The sequence below is a fragment of the Notolabrus celidotus genome, chromosome 12, assembly GCF_009762535.1.
Source record: "Notolabrus celidotus isolate fNotCel1 chromosome 12, fNotCel1.pri, whole genome shotgun sequence".
NCBI classification, from domain to species: domain Eukaryota; kingdom Metazoa; phylum Chordata; class Actinopteri; order Labriformes; family Labridae; genus Notolabrus; species Notolabrus celidotus.
The window spans coordinates 14,470,939-14,488,110 of NC_048283.1; the positions used below are offsets into that span (position 1 = coordinate 14,470,939).

At 43.3% G+C, this 17,172-nt stretch overlaps 1 protein-coding gene across 1 annotated transcript in view; it reads right to left on the minus strand.

Annotated features, from left to right (window-relative positions):
- Positions 1-5: 5 nt before the first annotated feature.
- LOC117822444 (glutamate receptor ionotropic, NMDA 2D) overlaps positions 6-17,172 on the minus strand; it is a 55,958-nt gene continuing 38,791 nt past the window's right edge. Inside the window, 14 exon segments of the mRNA XM_034697163.1 lie at positions 6-713; positions 716-1,335; positions 1,338-1,732; positions 1,734-2,179; positions 3,004-3,170; positions 3,173-3,238; positions 12,948-13,040; positions 13,043-13,064; positions 13,167-13,236; positions 15,262-15,313; positions 15,316-15,369; positions 15,372-15,420; positions 15,761-15,990; positions 16,910-17,035. Of these exon segments, the coding sequence (XP_034553054.1) occupies positions 603-713; positions 716-1,335; positions 1,338-1,732; positions 1,734-2,179; positions 3,004-3,170; positions 3,173-3,238; positions 12,948-13,040; positions 13,043-13,064; positions 13,167-13,236; positions 15,262-15,313; positions 15,316-15,369; positions 15,372-15,420; positions 15,761-15,990; positions 16,910-17,035 (2,501 nt within the window). The 3' untranslated portion in view covers positions 6-602.

Below are 17,172 nucleotides of genomic sequence, written 5' to 3' on the forward strand. Positions count from 1 at the left end.
TCTGACTCAGAAACTGCCCCCTACCTGCTCTTCCTCTTTCCTCCACCCGCTCTCTCACTCTATCCTTTTTCCTCCTCCTCCTCCTCATCATCATCCTCGTCATCCTCAGAGTCCCACTCGTGAAAAGACAGCCCTTCTCTTGTCTGTTTTCTTTGTCATAATGCATTAACAAAGGACGCCGCTCTCCAAGTCTACCACTATCATCCCTGTCCATCCCTCCACTTCTCTCTTAGAGGATGGAAGGAGTGGATGGAGGGATGTTGGAGGAGTGTTAGAATCACCTCCTCTTCCATTCACCCAAAATTTGACTGATGCAGGGAGTTTGTTGAGGTTGGGGTAGCGCTTACTTGGGGTATGATGTCTTGAATGAGAGCGTGAGGACTTGGGCGCTCTCCTGCTTCTGCTGCTGTCATCCTGTTCCCTGTCATTTCCCTCATCTCCTCCTTCCCTTCTACCTCTCTCCCTGTCTCCTTCCCATGAATCCCGACCCTTCTCTCCAAGTGTGCTTCGATTTGGGTAGAGAAGGAAGAATAGTCTTGTATTCCTCCTTCTCTTTCCCTCTGCTTCTCCTTCCCTCTCCGGCTCTACATCCCTCCTCTGGCTCAGACCGTCTTCCCCCAATTGATTTCTTTCTTTTCTTGTCTTAAGCGCTTCTTCTTCTTCTTTTTCAACTTTTGCCGTTTCCTTTCTCTCTCTCTCTCTTTCCCTTTCTTTCTTTTTTCCTTTTTTTGTTCTTTTTCTTTTTCTTCTTCTCTTTCTCCTTTTCTTTTCTCCTCTTCTTTTCCCTTTTATGCCTCTCACTGTCTCCACCTGCTCCACTCCTTTCCCTTTCACTCCAGCTTGCCCACCACTCTTGGAGCTGGGACAGTTGGCTTCCCCCTCTGTCCCTCTCCCGCTCCCTTTCTCTGTCACCCCAGGATGTGCGTGGTTTCCTGGGGGGTATGGGTGGTGGCAGGCGCCCGTGGCTAAGGGAACGAGGCCGGATGACTGAGCGTTCCCTCTCCCTCCCCCTGCCGAGAAGGAGGCTTGACTCCTCTGTTAGCTCCTCATCATCGTCATCATCCTCTCCATCTAATCCTCCAGTCCTGTCCCGTGTGCTCCTGGAGGAGCTGTAAGAGTAGGTAGGAGAGGTGGAGCGAGAAGATGAGGCAGATGAGGACGTGGATGTGGATGAAGTGGTCGACGAAGAGGACGATGACGTATAGTGCAAGGATGCAGAGGGAGAGGGAGGGGTGTAAGAGGGGCTGAGGGGTACTGGCACAGGGAGTGAGAGCGGGGGAGAAAAGGGGCGTGCCCTCCTTCCTCCCTCCCTCACTCCCTCTCGTGCTCCCCCCTCCGCCCCAAGGGCAGAATGTTCTCGTACAGCGGCCCCCCAGGCTCTTTGGGCTTCTTAGGCCTGCGCTTCCTCCAGAAGGATGAAGGGAGAGGGGGAGAGGGGTGTGGCAGCGGGGGTGTAGGAGGCAGAGGGGCCTGACTCTTAGGAGGCAGTCTGGGAGTGCCTAGAGGTTTAACGGCCCCTTTCCCCTGACTTCCGCTGCCACCTCCCACCACCCTCTTCCCCACCCCGTGGTCCATGCCTTCTCTGAGTAGAAGGCCACAGTGGCTGGAGGGGGGGGGGTGGCCCCTGGGCATAGTCTTGGGGGTCTGGGACCCTGCTTGCTGCTCCATGCAGGGCCCCAGTCCCTCAGGGTCAATGGGACCATAGTATCTCTTATAACCATCAAGTCCCCCACCCCCCAGCAGTTGAAGCCCAGTTTGGTGGGACTTTCTGTGCAAAGGGTCCCATGTCAGTGATAGCTCCCCTTACAGCCATTGGGTTAGTGGCTGTTGCTAGTTTGGGGAGCCTCCAACGATCCACCACGGCCAGTCTGCGATCTGGTCGGGGCAGGAAAGTGGAGCAAGGGAGGGGTGCACCAGAAATAGGGGTGTTGGATGGACCCATTGCTGTCCCAGAATGCACCACGGTGGGAGGAGAGCCCGGTAAAGGAGTCTTGTAAACGGGCTGTGGTTGCTGCTGTTGTGGTGGTTGTTGCTGTTGCGCCATGGCGATGGCTGGATTGGTCATAGACGTTGAGACAACATGTGGCTGCGATGGGACTGTAACCATTGCAGTGTGATGAGTCGGCAAAGATTTACCTGGCGTTGTTTCATCTTCAAAGCTGCAGCAGCTATACATGCCCTGAGAAGAAAAATCACAAAGGCAAAATTACAATTTGAGTAACACGGAATGAACAAACGGTATTTCCTGAAGTAAAACATAACATTGTGTTGAGTATTCTTCTGACAGAGGCAAAAGACTACAGATATTTTGCTACATGTGGACTTGAAGACATTGTTACAATGTTACCATTGTATTGTTACTGTATTGTACTGTATGTGTTTAAGATGCAGTAAAAGGAGTAAAATTAAATTGGAGGGAATAACAATGAAAATCCTACAACAGCAATGTAATAAGTTCCAGTTTTTATAAGAAATGCAAGATTGCTATTTTTTCCGATAAACATCCATTCCTATTTATAGTGCAATTGTGCATTGTTTGGTGGATAAAATTGCATACATAAATGCATAAATTACGACGAGTGGTGAAAACGGATAAATTATTATCAGTGAAGCTACAGTAATCACATGCATATGGTGTAGCCTGCTTCTGTCAAGGTCACTGTCAAAGGAACAGGATATCCAGGGTGTGAGCAGAATTGAATTTCAATTAATCTCCCGAATTGACTGAGTGGAATTGAATTGACCCCAGACCTCACACTTTCTAACACTTACTATCTGTAACAGATAAGGGCACACAGACAAGAGCACACATGCTTACATATGTGTGCATAAGGTATTGAGAAAAGCATTTCAGTTCCAATCACATTGTCCTGTAGAAGTGCTGCATAATTGAATTCTCCCAATTATCAGTGGAAATCTGGATATGCCATTTTTTGTAAAACAGTAAGACATGTATTCTAGTTGTCCAGAAGACACTACACACACAGAGACAAAAGCACTTACCCTGCTGATTGCCAGGAGAAAGTCCAATTTGCCAGAACTGGTGGCCATGCAGTGTCGAAGCTTCCAGTACACCAAGTGTTCCCAGGCAAATACCAGCAAACTAAGACCCATGGCCACCAGCAGCATATAGAAGACTCCAGCCATGTTGTCAATATCCAGTTTACTGTCATCACCTCAATTTTGTCATTATGGCAGATACCTGACAGCCAGAGGCGCTCCAGCATCTCAATCTCATCTGGAGAGGGGATGGGTGGGGAGGAGAGGGAGTTGGAAAGGATGAGGAGAAGGAGAAGGAAGAAAAAAGGGTGAGGATACAATTGAGAAGAAGCAGAGAGGAAGGGAGGAAAAAAAGTCGCAATGCAAAAAGAAAGTAAAACAAGATAGGACGAGATTACAGAAGACTTAAAGGAAGACATGATAGATAGATAGATAGATAGATAGATGATAGATAGATGATAGATAGATAGATAGATAGATAGATAGATAGATAGATAGATAGATAGATAGATGATAGATAGATAGATAGATAGATAGATAATAGATAGATAGATAGATAGATAGATAGATAGATAGATAGATAGATAGATAGATAGATAGAAGCGACAATAGGTGGCTACAGGTGGTGACAAGTGACACACTGACACAGGGAGTCTGAAAGGCTAATAATAAGCGCTAAAGTTCAGGTCTACAGTATCGGTTGCTGCTTGCCCATTATCCAAGGTGACTCCTCGAGGTCAGAGGTCAAAATAAAAAAAGCAGCACTGTGTCCAGAGTAACAAAGAGAAGGGGGACTGAGACAGCGGGAAAGAGTCTAAAACAATGAAGTTGCACTGAGAAGTAAAATGGCACCGACAACCTAATCCCAACATTGTAACCTAGAGTAAATGAGGGAGGAGGAGAAAGGGATACGAGGAGCCCCATCATGAGATGGTGGGATTGGTTGAACAAGCATTGTAGAAAGGGAGAGAGGTAATGAGAGTTGGGGAGAATATTTTACAAAGACAGAGAGGGACCAGCATTCTCTCTGTCCACGAGCGCATCAGGGGAAATGAGACAGACACAGAGACACAGAGAGTTAGAGGAAGCTGCAACCAGGGAAGCAGAGATGGAGGACGAGTGGCTGAGATTGTGTCATTATGACAAACAGTCCTCATCTTGAAGAGGATGAGAGTAGAGAAAAAGGAGGGAAAACTGTGAAAAGAGAGAACTGATAGGATGGAACTGTAGAGACGGAGGCAGAGGGAGAAGATCATAATCATTTAATTGTGCTGGAGGGATGGTCAGAATCTCCATCAAGGTAGTAAGCTCTGAGGGATTCAAGATTCCCATCTTTTACCTACCAGGAACTGGCCAAACCACCTCACAAACTGCTCTGTCTTCCACTTAGGATCTCACTGACTAGCCTAATAAATCCAAGCTGTCCTGTGAAACCTGTGATTGGCTATGAGAGTTGATGGTGTAACCATAGTGATGGACACCCAGAAGATGCAGCGTATGATTCATGATGGAATTAAAGAGAAGTACTCTGGGTTCCGGTTGGCGCTGCGAGAAAGATGGCTGCTTAACAGATCGCTCTCCCACATACTCAGATTATTTCCCCAGATTCAACTGTTTTATCCCAATAGAATAAACATTTCGATATGGAAGGGGACAGACAAAGAAAAGCTAAAGCTAAAACGACCACAAGAGCCGACAAAAACGAGAAATCTGCCATGGAGTGTGACATCGAGGTTAATGCTAACTCGATTAGCTCTGAGGGACTTGAACGCACGGAGGATAGTTTGCTAGCTGGTATCCACACTGAGATCAAGGCAATCCGTTTTCAAGTACAGGCTGAGTTGACTTCGTTTAGTTCAACACTGAGAGAGGATGTTAAGAAGGAATTTACCGAATTCAGGGACGAGATCAACCATGCCCTGAAGGACATCAGAGGAGATTTAAAAAACACAACTCCACGAGTTGATGAGGCGGAACAGCGAGTGGCCGAATTAGAAGAGCGTAACATTGACCTGGAGGACACGCTCCAACAAGTGAAACAGGCACAAGAATCCTTGCAGGCAAAAGTGACGGATCTGGAGGCTCGGTCACGGCGAAATAATGTCCGCATCTATGGTATGCCGGAAGATGAGGAAAATAATAACATGCTGGACTTTGCCGTTAAATTTCTGAAGTCGGAGCTGGCTATACCGGAGGACTTCGACCTGAAAATACAGCGCTGCCACAGAGCCCTGGGTCCGCGACCCGCACGAGATGCCCCTCCGAGATCAATAATCATAAATTTCCAGGAATATAAAACCAAAGATCAGGTCCTGTCAGCTGCATGGAAAAAGAAAGAGGTCCACTACAAAGGTAAAAGAATCTACTTCGACCATGACTACCCGACAGAGATAGTAAAGAAGAGAAGAGAGTATGCCGGAATTAGAAGAGTACTGAAAGAGAAAGGCGTGCGTTTTCAGACCCCACCGCCGGCTAAACTTAAAGTGTTCCTGGACAGCGGAGCTCGGATTTACAACGACGCGAGAGAAGCCGCGACTGACCTGCGGAAGAGGGGATTCCCTATCGCCCAGGATGAGGATCCCAGCCCAACCCCAGCACCCCGTGCGACATGGGAGAGAGTTGGAAACAGACATCAGCAGCAGGCATCCCATCCGGACCAGATACGCGAGAGGCTGCGCGCTTTCCGCCGCACTTCACCCAGGAGCCCTGACACCAACGTGAAAGAATAAACGGGTCTAACTCTCCTTAGCCCCGTCAGGTATTCTAGTGACCTGGAAATGACTTGAAATGTTATAATTTTGTGTTCTCTCCTTAAATTTATTTTTATACTTATACTGAGTACCTTTAGCTTAAAGTTAAGATGGTAAAATTAAGCTGAGAGAGTGGGTCTGTTGAAAAAGCTGCCAGAGTTAAGCAGATGTTATTCGCTAACATTATAGGAGCAATATCATCGGCTTCAGAAAGGGGCCCTTATTTTGAATCAGGCCTTCCCCTTATTTCCAAGGAGGGAATATATCCTCCAGTTGTGGGAACCAAGTTGTTTTATGTTCATAGTGTTCACTTTTGTTCACGCTGTTGTCTGTACCCATGTTCTGGGAAGCTTTGTACCAGGTTGCTTTTGACCATCAAAGACAGAAACAAATACAATAAATGCATTATCAGGAATACAGGGTAATAACACTCAATGTGAATGGGTTGCACAACCCGGTAAAAAGAAGTAAAGTTATCGCTAAAATGAAGAGGGAGAAAATACAAGTGGCTTTTTGGCAAGAGACCCATCTTTCTAACTCTGAACATGAAAAACTTAAAAAAATGGGCTTCATGAATACATATTATTCCTCCCATAAGTCAGGGCGTAGGAGGGGAGTGGCCATATTACTCTCAAACAAAGTACAGTTCCAACTAACTTCTCAAATCAAAGATAAGGAAGGACGCTATATCCTTGTCAAAGGCAAACTAGACCATAAAGAAGTTACTCTTTTAAATGTTTATATGCCACCTGAACAGGATAAGTCATTCATCAGGAAAATATTCGATTTACTAGCCCTCGAATCATCAGGAACTCTAATATGTGGAGGAGACTGGAACACACAGTTACAACCCAAACTTGATTCTACAAACCTACACAAGAGAAAAAGTCAGAATTCCAAATTCTTACAGAAAATGCTGAAAGAGCTAGGTCTTTTAGACATATGGAGAGAGCTCCATCCCACTGAAAAACAATTTACATACTACTCCCCTCCCCACAAAGAATACTCTAGGTTGGATTACTTTTTTCTTTCCACAGTAGATAGACATAGGATAAGTGAATCCAAGATTGGCATAAGAGACGTTTCAGATCATGCAGGAGTATACCTTACGTTGCATTTAGATAAAAAAAAGGAAACGCTCTGGAGACTTAATACCAGTGTCCTAAATGATAAATTATGTAAAGATTATATAAAGAAAGAATTGAGGGAGTATTTACAAATTAATGACAATGGAACAGTATCACCAAATGTCTTATGGGACGCCTGGAAGGCTGTGCTCAGAGGTAAACTTATAGCCTTTACTTCCCATAGGAAAAAAGAGAAACAAAGAAGATTACTGGAATTACAGTTAAAAATGAAGAACATAGAAACTCAACACTATATTCACAAAGACTCCAAAACACTGGCTGAACTACAAAGTATCCAAAAAGAAATAAATGAGATTTATGACGAAGAGATTGAGAAAAAAGTTAGATTCACAAGGCAAAAGTACTACGAAACTGGTGCTAAAGCCATGAAACTACTTTCTTGGAGACTTCGTAAACAACAAGCAGAGAGGACTGTTCATAAAATAAGAAACCCAAGAAATAATAAGATTTGTCATAAATTAGAAGACATTCAACAGTCCTTTGAAGCCTACTACAAATCTTTATACACCCAACCTGAGAAAGCCGACTCCTCAATAATCGAAAACTTCTTAAAGTCCTTGGATCTTCCCTCAATAGGAGAGCAGCAGAATAAAGCACTGACAGCAGAAATAACCATTACTGAACTGAGCAATGCTATCTCCCGAATGAAGACAAACAAAACACCAGGGTCTGACGGGTACATCAGCGAATGGTATAAATTATTTAAACTTGAATTAATGCCAATGCTAATCAATTGCTTTAACTACACTCTTAAGGAGGGACAGATGCCACAAACATGGAGTGAGGCAGTAATAACAGTAATACCTAAGGAGGGCAAGGATAAGGTAGAGTGTGGCTCATATAGGCCAATATCTATATTAAACACAGACTATAAGTTGTTCGCATCTATTGTAGCCAAAAGGGTTGAACATATTATCTCTGAACTAATAGATCTAGACCAAACAGGGTTTGTCCGTGAAAGACAAACACAGGATAATATCAGGAGGACACTCCACGTTGTAGACTATGTGATTAAAGAAAACATTAGTGCAACACTTATCAGTTTAGATGCGAGAAAAGGCCTTCGACTCGGTTGGATGGAGCTATCTTTATCAAGTATTGGAACGATTTGGCTTTAATGATAAATCAGTACAATGTATTAGATCACTTTACTCAAACCCCACAGCTAGAATAAGAGTTAATGGTCACTTAACCCAATCCATTAAGTTGGAAAGAGGGTGTCGCCAGGGCTGTCCACTTAGCCCCGCCCTCTTTGCACTCTTTATTGAACCCTTAGCTCAGGCAATAAGGGAAGATCCAGGGATTAATGGGATTGAAATTAAGGCGGTTGAGTACAAGATAAGTTTATTTGCGGATGACATTTTGCTCACTCTGAAAAATCCTGAGAAAAGCATACCCAAATTAATGTCACTCCTGAAGATATTTAGCTCGTACTCCGGGTATAAATTAAACACACACAAATCCCAAATACTTTGTTATAACTTTGGACCAAGTACAGACTTAAAAAGCAACTTTAATTTTAAATGGGACTTCCCTGCCATTAAATACTTAGGAGTTTGGATCCCAAGAAATATTACTAAAATATACGATTGTAATTATGAACCTGTCACTAAGGCAATTAAAACAGATTTAGACAGATGGACAATACTGCCGCTAGATCTGTCGAACCGAATAGAAATAGTAAAAATGAATGTCCTTCCACGACTTCTTTACTTGTTCCAGTCACTTCCTGTTGAAGTTCCTCTTAAGGACTTCAGAGAATGGAATAAGATAATTTCAAGGTTTGTGTGGAATGGTAAAAGACCTCGGATTAGATACAGGACCCTACAGTTAAATAAAGATAAGGGTGGGCTCTCTCTTCCATGCATTGAGGACTACTTTATAGCTGCCCAGATAAGATTTTTAGTGTGCTGGTGCAATCCAGATTATGTTGCCAAATGGAAAGATTTGGAATTATTACAATTTGATACCCCAGCACAGTCTATAATAGGTTACTCCCAGCTCCAGGATCTATATCTGGAAAAAGCTAATCAATGGACCAAAGTGACCCTCGGTGTTTGGAGAAAGACTTGCAAGAGGTTTGGTCTTGAGAAACATGCAAAAATTCTGAAATGGGTGGCATATGATCCAGAGTTTAAGCCAGCTAGTCTTGATAAACGATTCCATCAGTGGACGTACAATGGCATAACAGCTTACTGTACAATAACTTGTGATAATGCCTTGAAACCATTTTCTCACCTCTCCCATGCATATAATCTGGAGAGAAATGATTTCTTCAGATATCTCCAGGTAAGAGATTATTTTGACAAAGAAATCAAACAAGCAGAGGATAATAACCCTAATCTAGTCAGCATATTTATTGATGCATATAAAACTAAAGACAACAAACATCTCATATCACGAATCTATAAAAGTTTGCAAAGTTCCAAAAACCACTCTACTCTCATATTAAGCAGAGATGGGAGAAGGAGTCTGGCCTGGAGATAGCTGAGGAAGACTGGTGTGATATTTGGAAGGGTCAGGCTAGGACCACCAACTCTAGATCATGGCGAGAATTCTGCTGGAAGTGTACAATACGATTTTTTATTACCCCTAAAATATCATCTAAACGACAGGCCTCTCAGGGACTTGATGAATGTTGGAGGAAGTGTGGTACAGCTATGGCAGATCATTTCCATGTGTTTTGGGCTTGCCCTCTAATCCATTCTTACTGGCAAGAGCTGGCAAAAGAAATGAGGATGATATTTGGAATTGAAGTTGTTTCCTGTTTTGTCACATTGTACCTCTGTAAAATGCCAAATGGTCTTGAGTCTCAGGACAGATATCTTTACAAAATCATCTTGGCTGCAAGCAAAAAAGATCACACGTAAGTGGATGCAGACAAACCCACCAACAAAGGACGACTGGATTGCAATTGTAAACGAAATTTATTCCATGGAAAAACTCACCTTCTTCTTAAGACTACGAGCCGATGTCTGTGTGAAATACTGGGAAAAATGGAACTCATATACCAGAATCTGTAACCCTTCACCTGTATAGATGGTATACTTTGTTTTGAACGATTGAATGGTCTGGAACAACCTCCTTTTTTTATTTTTTTTATTTTAATTTAATTTAATTTAATTTGTTTTATTCTATTTACTTTTTCCCTTTTGTAAACCTGAAATTGAAATAAAAAGAAAGTGGAAAAAAAAAAAGAGAAGTACTCTCCAACACAACATGTAATGAGAGCTTTCTTGCACTAACGGCGATGGTAGAGTGAGCAGCACTGCAATAATAACCTGCACACCACAGGCTCTGATGGCTAAAGCAGGGTTTAAAAACTGACAAGTCACGCATCCACTCACAAACTACACTACTCTGCAAACGCCAGCTCTAGCTTTTAATTTGTGCAATCATTAGCCGTGCTTGCATAACTAAGATGAGGCCGACTCAGTCATCTGTGTGATCCGACTAATATGTCTCCTGTAGAATATCATTAGCCAATCAGCTGTGGCCTCCAGCGAGCGCAACAGATGCACACAGTGCTGCTGCCCAATGGCAGAATCAGGTATCAACCCTTGTCTCAGTTTCAGACACTCAGAGACATAAAGGTTCATTTTTTTACAGCAGGGTATTGCCCCATTGAAGAACATTTATTGGCAAGATTGACCTTCAATAGGCACAAAATGTCCAATGATGTGATCTGATGTGAAAACAGCCAGTGTCCTCTACAGGGGTGAAGATAAACAGGTAGTGTCATGTCTGATCTCCACTTCACAAGCTCCAGTTGAATCCCTTCGCTAAGTGTAAGTCTCATCCTGGCTTCCCTGCCATTGACTCCAAGTGATTCATCCTGTGCTCCTCTTTTACCACCTGACTCTTTCCCAGCGCCTGTTTCTTGCCTCTCTTAGACCTTTGTGATGGCGGTTGTCTCTACCTCTCAGTCACAGCCAGCTCAGGCCTGCCAAATCTGACAGGTGTGTCAAATCCACACTCCCCTCTGTCGTTTCTGGCAGGTCAGGTCAGGTAAAGCTGGCACACTGCGAACACAGAGCCAGCATGCACCACAAAGACATCATTCAGTAATCGGAACTGTATTTGTGTGTCTTCATGTGTGCCTGCATATGCAAATGTGCAAGTGTCTGTGTGCATGTTCTGGATTTGCGGTGTGCCAGATGTGGCGAGAAGCCAGACATGTCCACAGACGCTGAGCTCCACAGTTGTTGTTGAGCAGTAAACCGTGACCCGTACAATCCTCTCCTTTTATCACAACATGACAAACCTCTCGGCATTCGTTGCAAGATTTCTGAAAACAGCCTGCCAGCCAAAAGCTGCAAAGCCAGCTTCTCACATTATTTTAATATCTACTCACTGAATAATATATTCTTGGAAACAAAATCCTGATACTATGCAAAAAAAAAAAGAAGGGGATCTGATAAAAAGGAAAAGAGAAAATCTTGCAACTCAGCAGTTCTGCCTTTATCAAAAAATAGTTGTAGTGAGATCAATGGATCGCCTCTTTAAGCTTCGGTATGAATCACCAGAGATCGCGACAAGGAGAATAAAAAAAAGCAATGCCGGACATCTAGTGCCCTTATACTCTAATGCTGTTGTAAAATGATATGACTCAACACCGCAAGGTACATACTGATGTCACACCGTGAAACGATGAGCCCGGCTGAAGGTGTGATGCTGGGTCCTTGAGCCGCAGGGCGATTGTTGAGATGCAGCCTTTGAGGGCATACTGAGCCCCTCCATCCCTCCTTCTCTCCTCCCTCCACATCCAAACAAACTAATCCTCTTCCTTAGTAATCCACTCAAATAATGCCTGCCTACAACTAGAACCCTCAGCATTCAAAACCACCCTTTAACTAGATCCATCCCACGTACACAGCTGATGTTAAGGGCTTGTGCTGCACAGAACAGAAGCAAGGACAAGGGCATACACCGAGAATTTAACGAAACAACAGGCAAAGCATGTCAAGGCTGTCCCGGCTCACTTGTTTTTCTCTCACAAACACACACACACACACACTCTTCCTCAGGTCCAACAATTCAGCTCCAGACGCCAGCCTTATTTAATAGATCTTGGCACCAAATTGGCATTATCAGTGTGTAAGCAGCTAAGTGTCTGCGCGCCAGAAACAGCTAAAGGGCTTTGTCCTCCACACCATAAGCAAAGCTGATTTAAAACAGGAGAAAAAGCCAAACACGCAGCATCCGATTGAGACAATAAATGTGTGTGGCAGACTGTGTAAAATGACAATCAAGAATTAGTGTACTGACAACTCGTGCTAAAAACAGATTCTCTCTAAAACTCTGCTCTACGGATTAATCCCTGACACAAGTATTTCAGGCTGACAAATATAAATATCAATTTATCAATTATCTGATCTTCTCCCTGCATCTGTTTTTACTTCTGAGCACGTCCTTATGTTCAGGGTTTTTCAGGTGTTTCTCCTTGGTCACTTCTTCCTAACACTTCCTCGCTCTCTGTTCCAGTCTCTGCTAATCCGTAATGAGTGTAAATCTGTCACCGCACAAGTTGTGAAGATCCCCCTTTTTTATAACTCTGACTCACAAATCGGATCCTTATGGTTTTTTTTTTACCGCCAGAAAGAGAGGAGGAAAAGAGAGAAGTCAGAAGGATTGTGAGGAGTGAAAACAGGGGAGGAGCACGTGCACATTCATCAACACAACCCTTTCTGCAATGCTTGAGAAACAAATGATATTCCCATGCACCCACTGCCCCTTTTATTTCCCTCCTATCTTGTATCCAATAAAGAGACCTACAATCCCCTTAACTATCACCATCAGCACTCTCCTACACACCATTGTTCCCTCTGTCACAATCAAAACACCTTACAGCCATCCCTCGGTTCACCTTACATACCCCCTATCCACTACTTGAGATCCTCTTATTCATCTACCCCCCGTGTCCTCCAATCACCCCCCACCCTTGTTCTTCTCTGTCGCTTTATCTCCTGCCATATTACCCATAACCTTCTCTTTGCCCCTCCATTGTCCTAAATTTTGCTCCCTCTCCTTCCCTTCCCACAGTTCTTACCATCTCCCACCAGCTGCAGCAGGGCCAGGTCAAGAGGACGTTTCCAACGTGAGTTTTTGTGCAGGGCGATACCGTAGCCTGTGGTGGCAAAACCTTCCCCGAGCCTATGGTCATCACCTTGGAAAAGGACAGTGAGCAGATATTAAAGAAACTAACCGAGAGGCGAACATATATTGATCCTAGTGTGCAAGCAAAGAGCCAGTGTGAGTTAGTCCGTACCTTACAACCTTCGTCCTTCCTGGCCATATAGTTCAATACTGCAGCATCATAAATAAAAGCATCCAGTTTCCTGTAAAGGGATCAAGGGAGAATTCATTCATCATTAACGGGAGAGAGGGAACAGAAGGATGGAGAGAATGGCTGAGACAGGGGAGGAGGTATAAAGGTGGATCTCTGTGATGTACCTGGGAAGAGAGTTGGGGCGCAAAAAAGGATGGCTGACAGGCGCAGCAGAATGATAGAGAGGGCATAAAAAGTTAAATCTAACAAGAGACGGGAAGAAGGGTGGAATAGTAAAGCAGGCTTTGCAGAAAAGTGAAAAAACAAGGAGAATAAAATAAGGCAGATATCAGGGAAAGATGTGTGAGTAAGAGGGAGGGGGGAGGTGGTGGAGGGGGGACGGGGATTATACTGTGCAGAGAGCGCAGTGACAGGGAGGAGAGAGAGGGGTGGAGGGAGATTTACACCACTTCAGGGGAAAAGACATGGGATAGAGCCTGAGAGTGATGAGGATTATAAGTTTAATACAGACCACACCGATGGTGGCACATGAGAGGGGAAAGAAGTGACCAAAAAAGGGGAGAACAAAAGACATAAATGGTAAGATAGAAGATAGATGAGGACGACGAGAGGAGAGAGATAAGAAAGGGAAAAGACAGCAAAAAGGAAGTAAAGTTTCTGATTTTCTGTGCATGCTAACACTCAGTTGTAATTGTGGTGCAACGGGGAGGGAGACACGGTGACAGAAGCTTAGATGAAGTAAACTGGGATTAATCCAACACATGACGGGTGATAGAGATTCCACTGAAAAACTGAAGAGGGAATGCTGCTTTCACTGAGTGGTTGGGTGGAGATAGCAGTGAAGGTGGAGGGAGGGGAGGGAGGGAGGGAGGAGAAGAGAGAGAGTAAAGGTGAGGAGAATCAGTGCAGGAAGAGCAGAAAGTGTGACAGAAGATGTGAAATGTTATTCAGAGTTGAAAAGAATGCTGCTGTGTATGATGGCCTGCTGGTGACAGAAAAAGAACATGAGGAAAAAATCATAATAATACGTCTCTTACAATACAGACTAAACATATACCAACAAACCATGTATGAAGGAAATGCAGTAATATATTTTCTATGATCAATCTTGATAGTATTGTCTACTGTTAATTACAGAAGGTCAGCATTTCAGCAATCCCACAGTAAAGAAGAAATCCTTCCCTTGCTTAAACAGAAAGCAATTTAAACATCCATAAGTCTATATGAACCCAACAACATCATCCTCTCTAAGCTGATTGTGTGATACAATCACTCCCACACATTTACAGAGTGACTTACTGGGGTGAGATTGTATTGCAAACCAATGTTGAAATCAGATTTTAATTGGCCTGTGGTCAGAGAGTTAGTTTCATCATATTTCATCAGCAGACAACGCAAAAAAAGATCTCCCTATCATTTATCGGCACTACATAAACTTGAGCTCTATGGATTTGGATGGATACTTTGATTTTCTAGTAAAAAAAGAAGATTTCAGAAGTGATGTCATTTTGAATTTCTATTTAAATATTACATTATAATCATGAAGATTTAATCTGCATTTCATTGATAATAAGCTTGGACAGGGATCTAAGCAGACATATGTTGGAGTAAAAATCGAAATTATTATATTTTTTAAGGTTGTTGGAAGGAAATGTGTTGATTTAACATTATCATTGGTGCATTTCTCTCTCTGTTACCTTTATGAATCAATATCCAAGACCAAGAGTATTAAATATTCCACATGGAAACATTCTGTTTGTAAGTGTGAGTCCTGTGAAATGTTTTCTTTGTTCTTTATAAATCTGTACTCAATAATTTGTCACATGAACATCTGGGCTATGTTTTTTAATGTCTTGCAAGCATAAGAACAATGTCAAGCAAAACACAATGCGGTTTTATATTGCCTGAGGGAAGTTTGATGCGACTTAACAACTTCCTTAATTTATCAAACAATAATTTGTAAGGCATGCCTTAATGGAAAATCAGCCACTGGAAAATAAAGAGAGATGTTGCGGGTGACAAAGATAAATGTAAATGTGAGTTAATGAACACATTTCTGTTGTGGCTGTCATACCCAGTCTTGAGGTTCATTATGGCGTCCTCCACTCCTCTCTGGTTGTATTTGCCATGTACTGGTGCATGTCTGGGTAGTTGGAGCGGATGTTTTTTTCGGTGCTCCCGTGGGCACTGTGCCAAACTTCAGAGGTGGGTACTGCTCCTCGGGATGCTGAAACTAGTGGAGCAAAGGGTAGCAAGGGAGAGAGACAGAAGGGGCATGAGACACAGCAGGCTGTGCACCAATCTGTCTGACCTATTTCTGTCCACATTTCAGACTAACTTACAGCACTATGTGCACAGTTAAATCTGTAAAAGAGAGCAGTCTGTGGACTTAACTGCCTTTTTTAAGTATTTGAGAACTGTGGTAATTGGGTAACTTAACAAGATTTTATTCATTTCTAATTTCCTGTGCTTGAATCAATTTAAACATTCAAATGCATGGGATTTGGCTCACTCTAAGACTTTAATTCTCCTCCTGCTTTCCCCTCTTAATCAGTATTCAAGGAGTGAGGCACCTTTTTGTCCGAGAGGCCTGACACTGTGTCAATGTACTCCTCCTGGATCATGAAGGCAGCCAGGTTAGCAGTGTAAGAGGCAAGAAAGATGACAGCAAAGAAGGCCCAGATCAGCACCATGATCTTGCTGGTGGTTCCTCTGGGGTTCTCCACTGGCACTGAGTTGTTGAAGACAATGGCCCACAAAAGCCATACAGACTTCCCTATAGTAAAAGTAGATCCTCCAGACTCTGGAAAAAACATGAACAGGAGAAAAGATTGAGAAAATAGGAAGCTTTTTTGAGCGCAATGAGTAGCTGTAAGATAAACTTTTAAGACAGCAATCCAGCCAGTGCACAGCACAATAGTGTATTCAGCAGCGTCTGACTGCAGATGAAGCGGCCGATTCAAATTAAACTTCCCCTGAATGATCTGTAAGATAGGTTTGCTATATGTGAAAATACCTGGCAGGCTTTTTGACACCAAAGCTCATAAGGCGGCGACTATACATTTGGAGAATGACAGCTCTCAATTCAGCTGCTACGTGATCCTACAAATAATTAAACCGCATGGTGCAAATCACCATTCAGAGGGCTCAAACTCTCCTGCCTCTATACGACAGGAGTACAGGAGGAAGGAAGGAGAGAGATGAGAGTGAATGAGAGGGATATATGGGAGGATGACAGAGAGGTAAAATTATGTAGAGCGCAGCAATCATGCAGTAAAAGAGGCGAGTCAGGCTGGGTATTGGACCGAGGCATCAGGCATACTGAATATCACAGGGGTACAAACTATGCTGTTGAATAATAAATGACTGCTTCAATATCCAGGATATTTGGATGCAGTTCAACACGCTGGAGGTATAATTTCCTCTTCCCTGAACTCACACTTAAGGATTCAGGGCAGCACATTCAAAATGTCCATAAGTAAAAATGCCCACAAGTCCGTTTTTAGTGCAACAACTGACCAATAAGACAGCAAGAAAATGAATTCTAAAGAAACAAAGCAGGTTCCTATTGCATGGAAAAGTCCTTTTGACATTTTTTAAATACCATCCAGGGGGATTTCAGTGTTGTTCCATTCGACCTGTGCAGCAACAGCGATGGACTGCACGCACAGACATCTATCAGGAGGAGGGAGAAAGACAGACAGCTTAGACCCATCACTCACTCTTGCCGGTCTGGAGACTGCGGTTGTAGCCCACAGGGCTGAAGAACTCAAAAATGAAGACGGTCACAGCAACCACGGTCAGGCACATGACGAACATCATCACCCACACGGCTGGACTGTAGGGCTCTTCAAAAGGAAACAAAAGATTGAAATTAACACATTACATAAACATAGAAGTTTCAGAAAGATAACACTGCTTTAATTGTTTATTGATGGTAGTATTATTTTAGGTTTCCTGGCATGTGATGTTATTTATAAAGAGA